A 12,050-nucleotide genomic window follows, 5' to 3' on the forward strand; every position below is an offset into this window, starting at 1 on the left:
GGGTGTACTTCTAGCTTAACTAAGCCTCTCGAACGGAGGGTCCGGGGGACCCCGCCCGGAGGGCTCTCCGCAGGAGAGGCTTACACCTAATGTCTGAAGTCTGGCAGGGAAAGGAAGGATATTCAACCCCAAAACCACTAAATATTTATTTAAAAATCAGCAAAATATGTACAAAAAAAACTGCATAGACAGTTTCATTGGCAGTGCTGATGCGCACCCTCACCCAAGATTTTGAGCAAAAATTTCCAAAACTGATTGAAGGAATCCGTTTTGAAGGTCAAAGGAATCCTGAAGGATATTACATTGCTCTGAAGATCCATTTTTGGATTTTCTGATAATATGCACAATTGAATTTCCTATCTCCAACAAAATGCAACACTAGATGTGTAGGATCTGCGGGTTTGCGGATCCAGGATCCACTAGGCATGATGGTTGTGCATCCTTAGTTTACATTTCTTCATGTTTTTTTTATTTTCAAAACATTAGTACAGTGCAAATGGTTTGGATTGAGGAGATGAGACCGGTGCCAAATGAAAGCTGAGGTCCAGAAGTATCTTTTGGCTCTGGGGCAGGTCCACAGGACCTGAGGGGAAGGCTGGCTGAGGGTTAATATTTTCCCTCCAGCCATTTGTGATTTCTTTCCCAGCCAAAATTTTGACATTACGCGCAAGTCCCTCCCTGCGGGAGGGGCCGCTTTGCGGCCAGCCACAGCAAGCATCCCACCAGGGGGGACTTGTGTTAAGTTAGGGTGTACTTTGACTTGGAGGATCGCCAATATGATTACATATTAGGGGGGTTCACAATTGAATTTTATAAAACTTTGGAGGTCAATTTAAGGCCTTTATGAACATAATTTTAAAATTTTGGTAAGATGTCCAGAAAAAGGTGTGACTGATCAATCAGTGCAATTTATCAATTTTTGAGAAATATGTTCATAAACAGGTTAAAATGGGTCCTAAAGTTTTCCAATTTTCAATTGTGAACCCCCCTATTAGCACTGTTTACGTAAGCTAAACATCAGCAAGATTGAAATAAAGTTTATCCCATTGTGCCAGCCAATTTGGCTGGGAAAGTATGCTGATGTATATCTCTCACATGGTCATAGATTTCTTACGTGAACAGTGCTATTCAACTTTTGGCCTGCCGTATATGTACACATGTATGATGACCTAGGCCCCCCCAGCAGGTTAATGGAACCTGAGATGGTTTGTGGTAGGATGATGATGGATTACATGTATAGAAAGGGAAAGACACTTTATATACATGTAATCTATAAGCATACTATGGTCTAGGTGTGAGCTAAGCCTGTAACCCATACAGGGTTACAACACTCCCCCCTCACCTAGACACTGGACATTATCCGCCTTCTAAATTTCTCAAATAATTCCCTCCCAAGCGCTTTTGTAAATACATCCAATAATTGATTGGCTGTAGGCACCCACACTAAATCTGTCTTTTTCTCGTAGATGGCTTGATTTGTCAGATAAAACTCTCTGTTGACATGGCGTACCCTTTTATTAGCAGAATCATCCGTGCTAACCCTTATAGCGGCTTGATTGTCGCAGAAAAGATGACCTGTAAAATCTTTCTTCAGGATGTCAGTCAGTAAATGCTTAACCCATATTACATGCCTCGTGCCAATGCCGAGTGCCATGTACTCCGCTTGGCAAGTGGACGCGGCTACTGTGGCAAACCGGCGGGAAGCCCAAAGGATTGGACACCCATAGAAACTGATCAGTATCCCATACGTTGATCTGCCGTGTTCACCTCCCCACGACGCGTCACAATAACATTTAAGCACTTTGTTGCTGTTGTCCGGCACTATGTCGAGTTGAATGTCTCTCGATCCCGCGACATAGCCAAGCAGGTGCTTCACACCTTTCCAGTGATTAATCCCGGGCTTTGCCAAGAAGTGCGCCAGAAGATTGACCGCAAAGGCGATGTCGGGACGCATACCTACAGCAAGATAACTGAGAGAACCTAGAACAGAAAGATAAGGCGTAGAGTCTGATTCAACACCATCTGTGTCAGTCACTAATTCCAAGGATGGTGGCAAAGGCGTTTTAGTGGTCAACGCGCCATCCTAGTGATCGCGTAGGACCTGTTCAATCAGCTTTGGTTGTTTTAGATGGAATCCTTTTTCACCCCGCTTAACCTGTAGACCTACTGTTGACTCTATTCCATCACTCCATTTGATTTGGAGGACACCTTTCAGGTTGTTCTCCAGCCGCTGTAGGAGCAAATCTGACAAGCCAGTTACAATCCCGTTGTCCATGTGGATCCAGATAATTCCAATCTCTTTTGAGTGCTGCAGAGTGTATAGATTGTTATCATACTGGCTAGCTTTGTAGCCCAGGTCAGTAAGAATCCCTTTCAAATGAAGCCACCAGCACCACGCTGCCTGTCTGGTTCCACACAGCGCTTTGTGCAGCTTCATAGCGTATCCCTGCGGTAGCTTCATGTAGAGACTGTAAAATGAAGATGTGTCTGGTGAGAGTCGAACTCACAACCTCAGCTATGCTGAGACACATACTAGAGTGCTGCCTTTACCAACTAGGCTACAGACGCTTGTGGCTGCCAGCTGGGTGGTTGGTTGGTACTGCTCATGGGTCGATCCAACAGCCCTCCATACTGTGGTGATACATCATGGTAGCAGACTAACAGACAACTCAACACTTCATGCCCTCTGGCGCCTTGACCCACACCTCCTCGTCAATAGGTGAGTTGAGGTAGGCTGCAACAAAATCAAAAGATCTTACCGGCCAGTTAAATTTGGCTGCCAGTGAAAATATCAGCCGCATGGAAACAAACGTTGCCGTTGGTGAAAACGTTTTGTTGGAATCGTAGCCCTCCACTTGAGTGAAACCCTTAGCTACATACCGCGCTTTCCAGCGCACCACCTTGGATTGGTCATTTGACTTTTCTGCTAAAACCCAACGTCCGTCCAGGGGAATCCGTCCCGCAGGACAAGGCAGGGCTGACCACACCTTCATTCGCAGCAAGTTTCCCAGTTCCTCTTCAATCGCGGCCTGCCATTTGTCCCATTGCGCTGATTTCATGGCCTGTTTGTACGTTCTCGGCACTGTGGCTGAAAAAGTGGAACATTCTTGCAAGAGTTTATCAACAACCAATTCTTGGTTCATAATCAGTTTATCCAAGTTTATTAAAGACACAGTTTTTCCAGAATCCTAAAAAAAATATCAAGGGTTCCCCCTGTAAATAAATACACCAAATGAGAAAAAAAAAAAAAAATCAAGGGTTTCCCCATTGTACAGAAAATCAATCCAAAAATCACAACTATTCCTCAAACAATACATATAACAAAAGCAAAAATCGCAACCTAGCCCTCCAACATCAGCAGAAGTGCTGTGTCCACAGGCTCAACCCCCAGCCCGCGTCAAGCGCACAGGTCAAAAGGGATGGACGTGAAGGCCCCCGGCCCGCAGCAAAGGCTGCTGACCAGTGGGGGGCCCACTCTTTGCCCCTCAAACTGTGCAAGTGCAACAGCGGAGGGGGGTGAGGACAAACCGCACGCTGGAATTACAGCGGCAGAGGATGCCTGCGGCAAACAATACTACATCAGGCTTCACCTTAAATAGCCATTTGGACCCGACATGCCTTCCCGACTGCTCCTCTCCAACTCGACGCCTCGACCCTGGTACCCCATTTCAACACCAGGCTATCACCAAGCCTCCAAGTACAAACAACAATATCAAGTGCCACGCTGGCCATTGCAGGCAACAGCACCTGATACATAAGACATAAGTATTTAGGCGCGCGCACAAACCAACCGTTGCATAATCTGACCAGATCATACACTCCTCTGACCGCCGCTAAGCAGCACCCTCGCCATCGGATGGTCTTGCTCGGCGTGTTCGTTGCTCTTGTCGGGCTGGGATGGCCAATCAACAAGTATTATGCGCCAAGGCGCTGGGGAGGACATTGCGACTGCTCATTTGCCTCCCTGCCAAAGATCGCTTCATCCATGCCGGCGTCAGCCATCCGTTTTGTTTCTTTGACAAACGTAATTGGGTGCTTTTCGGTGGCCATGATGGAAAGGTCTCACCCTCACCTTCTCTTTCCTGCATCCAAGAGATGTCACTCAGTTGCTCATGTGTTTCGTGTTTTTGGCACAGGTCTTTGCAACCAATCTGGGCCCGGTGTTGCGCCAAACCCTGTGCCCCAGCGCCGCCTGCTTCTTAAGATGCCTCTCTAACCCATATCGCCTCGCTCCCTCCACCCGAGCGACAATGGCCAACCATCCCCGAAGCCTCTCAGCCAACCCTGCCATGCTTCTCCTCAGCCACTCTGCCGCTGCCGCCGATCCTGCCGACAAGGGCAACAACAATACCCCCACACTCGCCCACATGCCCGCCCTGCCCAGCACCCTCAGCACCGACGATCAGCTCTTACCCTGGTTGACACCCCTGCCCACCAACTCATTCTCCGCCTCCTCCGACTCGCTCTCGTCACCGTCCTCCTCCTCCTCCTCCTCTCCATCCCTCTGTCGACATCATACGCTCGACCCGCTAGAACCCGAAATCCCGGCCTGCTTCGCCTCATCCTCTCTCTGTCTATCCACCCCTCCCTCCAACCCATCGTCTACTCGTGACCCTCTCAAAACTACCCGGCCCATCTTCCTCCTCCCCGGCCCGGCCCAGCTCTCAACCATCCCCATCTCAATCTTGACTCCCCACAAGCTCTCAACCCCTTGCCAAACTTCGCCATTGTTGCCCCCAGAACTTGCCCTATGGAATCATCAGCCAGTTTTCAAACTTGCATAAATGTGAAATCAATGCTGCCCTTTTAAAATAAAAGTCAAAGGCAAAAGTATCCTGCAAACTTCAACACAGGCTTTTATCAGTACACTTTTGTATATCCCATGTTTAGTGTTTCTCCTCTAACTTGAGTGTTGGCTTGCAAGCTAGCCATGCTACTGGGGTTCAGAGCATGGATGAAATTTTTCTCACTCTCAAAAACAAATACATTGAACTTTGTATCAGGGTGAATTGTATGGGGAACTGAGCCCTTATTGTTCCTGTAAAGATTTACTTGATTTCTATTTGAATTCTTGAGAAGGAACTCCACATTTCATGCATCCTTCCACTCGAATGGTCATTTTTCAATTCAATTGAGTCATGATACTGGAGAAACAGCATCACTGCCAGCATGTTTGGCTGGGTTGAAGTCATCCCAGTTTAACTGGGATGCACTCAACCAATTTAAACTTGGTTGATCTCAACCAATTTAATATAAACCCAAGGGGGGTTCCTTGGATTTATATTTCATCAGTTCGGATCACCCAAGTTTAAATTGGTTAAGTGCATCCCAGTTTAACTGGGATAACCTTAACCCAGCCAATTGTGCTGGCAGTGCATATGACTAAAATTGTGTGAGTATATCAAATAGCACAGTGTGTAGACCTAGGCCCCGTTTGGAGCCAATATAATCCAGGCAATATATGAGTTTTTTTGCATGACATCCTATGTGACATCTGATCAGGTCCGCCAAAACTTGATCAGATGTCACAAGTTTCCAGATTATATTGTGCAATTATATCGGCTCCAAACGGGGCCCTATTTTCCACCATCATATTTTTTGAGGAATAACTTGAAGTCTGGTGAGAGCTCCTTACCTCTCCAAAAAGGTAGCAAAAACCCACTGTACATGCTGTAGATTACCAGATTTTGAAGGATCATCATTTGAAAGTTTGTTGTAAATTTTTGAAATTCTCAACTGTGATGCAGATACTACTTGGTGGATAATTGTAGACTCTGATTTTTTTTTTTTTTTTTTTTTTTTGCAAAGGTGGGTTGGGGTTCTAGATTTTAAATTGTAACAATTACAACGGCGTAGCCGCCTTGGCCTCTGGTTGCTTAAAAGGATGGGTAGACTAGAGGGGGGTCAAAAATGCAGTGAAAACCTGGTGTGTCTGATAAATCTGTATGGACTGATACTGCATAAAGTTGGGTAGTGAGATTAAACACAGAAGGTGGGTCAACTAAACCTAGATTTTGCAGCGGCGAAGCCGCCTTGGCCTCTAGTCTGTACTAAAATCCCCAAGCGTCAACCTGTTCATGATAAATCCAAGTTTGTGCTTCTCTGTTGGTGCTGGAACTGTATCAGTGGTCTGGTGCGCATCAAGGGATGGCACTTCCTTCTCCGTTGCTAGATTAGTCACAGCTTTGTTACTCAGCTTTCTGTATTCTTCTGGTCGCTTATCTTGCCAATTTACCACCGCCAATGTCACCAATTGATTACTACCAGCGACCCAGAAAATCCAGCCCTTGCTATTGTCGCAGTTCGCCACCACTCGACCTTCCAGTGCGTGATCATCAAGTTTCTTCCTTTTTTCCACAGGGATGTGCAAGAAACCAGTCTCCCCAAAGATCCTTGCTGTATCGAATAGCGGTCTGCGGTCGTAAAAAGCCTCCCAGGGCGACTTCTCCCCACTCGACTTGCTCGGAATCCTATTCAACGTATCACTTGCCCATATGTAACATAAACCCCAGAACAATTTGTCGAGACCACTGTCAATCAGAAGCGTTTGGCCCATTTCGCTGAGGGTCCTGTTGTAACGTTCTATTGCACCATTTTGGTAATGATGGTAGGGCAAAGCGCGTTCAGCTGTAATACCGTTGTCACTCAGAAAGTTTAGAAAAATCAAGCTGTTACATTCACCTCCATTATCACTGCGAACGGTCTTGACCTTATCTCCAGTTATTGTCTCTCATCGCTTGATCGTTGAAATCAGTAGACCACATGACTGGTCTTTGCTTTTCATGATTTTTGCCTCCAAGTAACCGGTCCCCAGGTCCCTGATCGTGAGGACAAAAGATCCCGAATTGAAAGTTGGCACTTGAAATGGTCCTATGATGTCACAAGAAATTACTGCTAAACGCTTTAAAACCCTGTCAGTGCTTGTTAGTCTGTTCCTCAGAACGCTTTTAGCAATGGCGCAAGTAGCACATTTGATCTCCCCCGGTGGGAGAATCCTTGGGATACCTGTCACTTGGCCTAGTTTACAGATTCTCCTTATCTTCCTCAGGCTGGCATGGCCGAATAACCTATGCCAGTAGACCAGGGTCTTCTCATCACGTGTCAGTTCTTTCCCAGCAATGCTTGCTGGGGATGGCACATCCACAGGTATTAAAAAATTAGATTTCAGTTGCAAGCGTTCATGAGTAGTGATAGGACAAAAGGAAGGAGAAACGGGTTGTTTAGGTTTTTCCGAGCGCGCATATGAGAGATGAGAGTGGGTGGGAACGGGAATAGGCAGGGGAAAAATCCATTTGTTCTGGAGCGCTATGAAAGGACATGAAAACAGCTTCAAACCAGCCCTGTTAAAAATTTCGTAGCAGTTGGTCTCTACGTTATACGTAAAGTATGAATTAGCTTTACGTATAGCAGCCAGTGAGATGAGAACTGTTCTCGCTAGCTTACAATAAAGGACGCTGTGAATAGTAACACGTTGGTTATCAAGTCCGTTAAATTGGAGATCACCTTGACCCGTAATAAAAGCGGGATTGCCTTTGGTCGCTACTTTAAGGGGAATGGGGGAAGGGAATGAGCAAAAATTGAAAAAGAAACGTTTGTCACCACACAAATGGTGTGACGCACCAGAGTCCACGATTGGCACACCTTCCGCCATATCCACATCAATCTGGCCAAATTGGAGATTCGCCAGATCCTCCGTCAAATCCCCAAGCTCGACAAACTGTGCTCCCGCACCTGTGTTTGGCTCCGGAGCATCCGCCAACGCCATCCTTGCATTTGGTTGTGAAGGTCGCTGCGAGTTGACCCACTGCAAGCGATACTGAGGTCGGTAAGAATCGCCGCGAGACCTGTTGGGTTCTTGTTGTCTGGCGTTTGCTGGCTGTGTGTGTGACTGTCCAAACGACCGTACCAGCGGGACAACTGCCGGGTATGTGCCGACTGAGCCAATGGGCGCCACAATTGGGTAGAAGGGCTGAAAACCGGTATGTTGACTGGCCACGGGGTACTGGTTGTAAGGGCAAGGCTGATGAAAAGGTCTGGGTCCGCTTCGAGACTGTTGGACAGTGGGGCAGTTGCGCTGGATGTGTCCCGGAGATCGGCACAGGAAGCATACACCGGCCCTCATCGCCGCAGCCTCCACTTCGCTGTACTGTCCATCGCCCGAGAAAACTGGTTGTTGGGGAGTCGGGGCCGTGTTGTTGATCCCTACATTCATTGCCAGCGGCGGCGCAGGTGACGTCTGTTGGCCCTGTCCTCGCAGTTCGGTCTGATGTCAAAGGTTCTGTTGTACAATCCCGATCGTCCTGATGATTGACTCAAAATCCTCAACAGTTCTGGTTCTTGATCTTGACAAGGACTGCTCAACACAACGGTCAACTTCTTCCATTAGTTCTGGTTCGGTTCCTAAGCTGTTCTGGAGAATGAGTCCGGCCAGTTGGTTTCTGGTCAAGGTAATGTTGAGTCGAGCTAGTTTGTCCAGTTCATCATTGATTCCTGTGGCCATTTTGGCTGCCGTCGGGTGATTGTGAATGTTGAAACGCAGGAGTCGTTGGAAACAGTTGAGCTGGGCAGCTCGGCTAACCACACTGAATTGGGCGCGGATTTCAATCAACATACTGGACGCAAAAGGAAGTCGTTGTAAGTCTTGTCGCAGGGATCTATTGACGGAGGATATCAAAATGGAGCAGGCAATCCTCTCATGGTGAGCACTTGTTGATTCATATGCAAGATAGTCCGGATCGTTGATCGCGTCGCGGAGCCTTTCTTTGAGAAATTCCTCCCAGACCCCTAGGCTACTACCGTCAGCCAGCAGTCTGTCTGTGTCTCTGATTTGTCCTGAGACAGAGGAAATGATTGCTGAGGCATTTCAATCGTCGGCAAGGTTCACTGGCACTGGTAGACGGGGTTGCTGATGGGGGGCTCTGTTGATTTCGACGTTTGCTAGGGGTTTTGGGGGATTGGCGTTGGGATCCATGTTTATGGGTTGGTGGGGTTATGTAATGAAAGAGAAAAAAGGAATGGGGAAAAAAAAATATCGGAGCGGAAATGAGGATGGAAGATAGGGGTGAGACGCGTGGAGTACGATTGTGGAGAGGAAGGGGAAGAAAAAAAGAAAGAGTTTGTTGATGGGGAGATGTAGATATGTATGTTTTTTTTTTTTTTTTTTTTTTTTTTTTTTTATGTTTAGGGTTAAGATTTTGACGATTTTCGAAGGGATATGGGGGGAAGGGAAAGAATAGGCTGTGACGGAGAGAAAGAAAAGGAAACGACCGGAGGATACGAGGAGGAAAAATTCAGAATTTTGGTAAGGAGGAAGTTGGCCACGAGTCAATGAATATGAAAACGCTGTTCAGCCCTTGAACTCAGCTTCCTGAGTCAAGATATACGTTCGGATAGCTAATCCTTGTGTAGCTTACTTAGTGAAATGAAAACAGAGGACTGGAAGTTGATTGATTGAGAGAAGTCAGCCAGAACACTGAATATAATAGACAAGGTTATAGATACGCAAGAGAGAAGACAGATGACAATAGAGAAACAAAGAAACCAATGCACGAGTAGACTTGATTCACAAGTGAAGGCTTTGAGAGAAACAATTTTCAATTGAATTACACCCCTGCCAGGCAAAACACTCATTGTATTGTTGTGAAAGTCAGCTGTATCAGCCAACTTTCCAGTTGCAAGTTCCCCAAACAGTGGCTGTAAGCTCACCATTCGTGTGGTGATTATCTCATTACTCTTAATTTTCTGCCGCTATGACATTCCTGTTCTTAGTTATACCTCTTTTGATTTTTAATTTTTTCCTTCAGCCAGATGATAATCTTGTGAGCGGCAAGGTGTTCAAATGTGATAAATCTCTTGCCCCTGTAACCCAATATAGCACTTCCCAGCCAAGCATCACATCAGGCACCCCAAAACCATTCTTCCCATCTGTTGCATCCGGTATGCGACCAAGCACTCTGAATACAACCCTATCACCTCCCGTTCCATCCTTCAGTGCAACTGGCCCCCCACCTAGTAAGTTGGTTTCTCCTGTTGGTTATCTCTCAAAATAGCAACGGCTAAGACCAGAGACTCATGGGTTCCTCATAAACAGCAAAAGAATTGGCTTGCAAATCCAAGGCAGGAGAGAAAACGTTTGCATTCTGCGTGGCTGACTCATGCAGTGAAACCGCCAGTGAGGCTCATTTCTTTTAGCTTGAATTTCTCAAAATACTTGTTTGGTTGATAGGATCTAACTGTATCAATGATAATATTTTTGATCTGCTGCTCTTTTGATAGCTTGCGAAGGCTGCAGGTCAGATTTTGGAATGGCAGTAAAAGTCAAGTGCATGTCTTACAACATACAGAACCAACAGAATTGTGAGTTCCTTGACCTTTTTTTCCTTTTAGATAATCATGTACGACTCCGACGGGATCAGGGTTATATTTTCTTCCAACTGAATTTTCTCTGGACTTCAACAGTCTGTCAAGACATCAATGGTATCAAGTTCGTGTGCGCTGGAAGCTGTGTAGCTCGCACCGGTAAGCTAGACGCATTCCTCTTACCTTCATTTCTTCAGTAAAAGAGGCTTTCATTTCAATCTGTCCCGGGAGGTAGATCGTACCATGTATCATGGCTGGTTTACCTCCTGGACAGGTACGCTTTGCACAGGCTTGGTTCCCGGATTTCAAACTAATGTGATCATTATTTTGTTATTAAGCATGTTTGATCTGCGAGTATGATAATGTCACCAAAACAAAAGCGTTCCGGCCACCATGGGAGCCGGAGATGTGTATCTCTCCATTATTAATCGCTGAATCCAATGCAACACCAATTCGTCTTTCTTTCTGGATGATCTCCATGGTGGTCTTCGTAAATCTGATGTGATATTCATAATTTTCCGGCGGGCTCCATCAAGATTAAAAAATAGAACGATAAAACTCAAAAATCTACATCTATCCCCTAGAGCCAAACAAACCAGCAGAAAGATGTTCAGAATCAGGCTGATCTCGGCGACAAGTTGAGCCGTCAAATTGATGCTGGCGCCGAATTCAGGTTTAACAGGGTTTAACCTACTCTGTTAGGTTGGTCGGGCTGACCCCGGAGGCAACATGAGTTGTTTTTACAGCTAATTAGATGAGAAAAAAAAGATAATGAACAGGATTGATTGTGAAAATCTGAGTCCTAGCTCACATCAAAGCACATCTTGCAGAACTGCAGACTGGCCAATATACTATCCAATGCTTAAAAAGGTGTCTTGCACAACTTTTGTGGGGACCCAAAACCTGTAACAGCGCTGGCTACATTTCAAGTTGACGTTGGGGGCCATGCTTGAGTTTTACAACCCCACCTACGTTTATCAACCTCCCTTGGGGCTGCCTACAAGTCTTGAGCAGGTTTTCTGGGGTCCCAAAACCTGCAAAATCAGTTATGCACATGTTCTTTGGGGACTCAAAACCTGCAAAAGCAGTTTTGCACAAGTTTTTTGGAGACCCAAAAACTGCAGAAGTGATGGCTATATTTCAAGTTGGCATTGGGGGCCAAGCTTGAGGTTCATAACCTCATCTATGTTTCTCAACATCCCTTGAAGCTAGCTATCAGTCTTGTGCAAGTTTTGCGGGGGCCCAAAACCTCCAAAAGCAGTTTTTACAACACAGGGTAGTTAGATCACAATGTGTTGTCCACATTATTTGGGTAACATAACTACCTGCATTATCCAACATGTCCTGTTACGTGATGAGTAATGGGCCATTTAATTGCAATCTGGTTAGCGTAACAGGATCATTTGCCAAACCCTCTAGGCTCTATGCTACATTATTGCTTGGATAACAAAATAACAAGCCATCAAAGGCCGTTTTAGAACTGCAGTTGATTCATTATTTCATGTGGAACGTGTATAAAAGAAGAATATGAGCATTGGTGTGATACTGTTGTAACCTATCCAGTTAGGTTACAGTTGGTGACACTCACCAGGCATTCAAGGCCAGTTTTCAGCTTGGAAAACCAGCTGCAGAGCTTGTTTTCCTCATTGTTTTGGTCTCTTCAGGTTATGAGCCTGTAAATCTTGCTCTAC

The 12,050-nt window shown here is 46.0% G+C and overlaps 2 protein-coding genes across 2 annotated transcripts; both read left to right on the plus strand.

The window, feature by feature from the left end:
* Window positions 1-3,897: 3,897 nt before the first annotated feature.
* On the plus strand, window positions 3,898-4,784 carry PtA15_1A564 (uncharacterized protein; the record flags this gene model as incomplete). The annotated part of the gene is made up of 3 exons (XM_053165604.1): window positions 3,898-4,059; window positions 4,137-4,392; window positions 4,534-4,784. 3 exons carry the CDS (start codon window positions 3,898-3,900, stop codon window positions 4,782-4,784), a joined length of 669 nt encoding a protein of 222 aa, XP_053016779.1.
* A 5,154-nt stretch (window positions 4,785-9,938) lies between these two features.
* Window positions 9,939-10,864, plus strand: PtA15_1A565 (uncharacterized protein; the record flags this gene model as incomplete). The annotated part of the gene is made up of 3 exons (XM_053165605.1): window positions 9,939-10,011; window positions 10,459-10,518; window positions 10,698-10,864. The coding sequence occupies 3 exons, from the start codon at window positions 9,939-9,941 to the stop codon at window positions 10,862-10,864; spliced, it is 300 nt and encodes a 99-aa protein (XP_053016780.1).
* Between the last annotated feature and the right edge of the window lie 1,186 nt (window positions 10,865-12,050).

The sequence above is a fragment of the Puccinia triticina genome, chromosome 1A (assembly GCF_026914185.1).
Source record: "Puccinia triticina chromosome 1A, complete sequence".
Taxonomy (NCBI): domain Eukaryota; kingdom Fungi; phylum Basidiomycota; class Pucciniomycetes; order Pucciniales; family Pucciniaceae; genus Puccinia; species Puccinia triticina.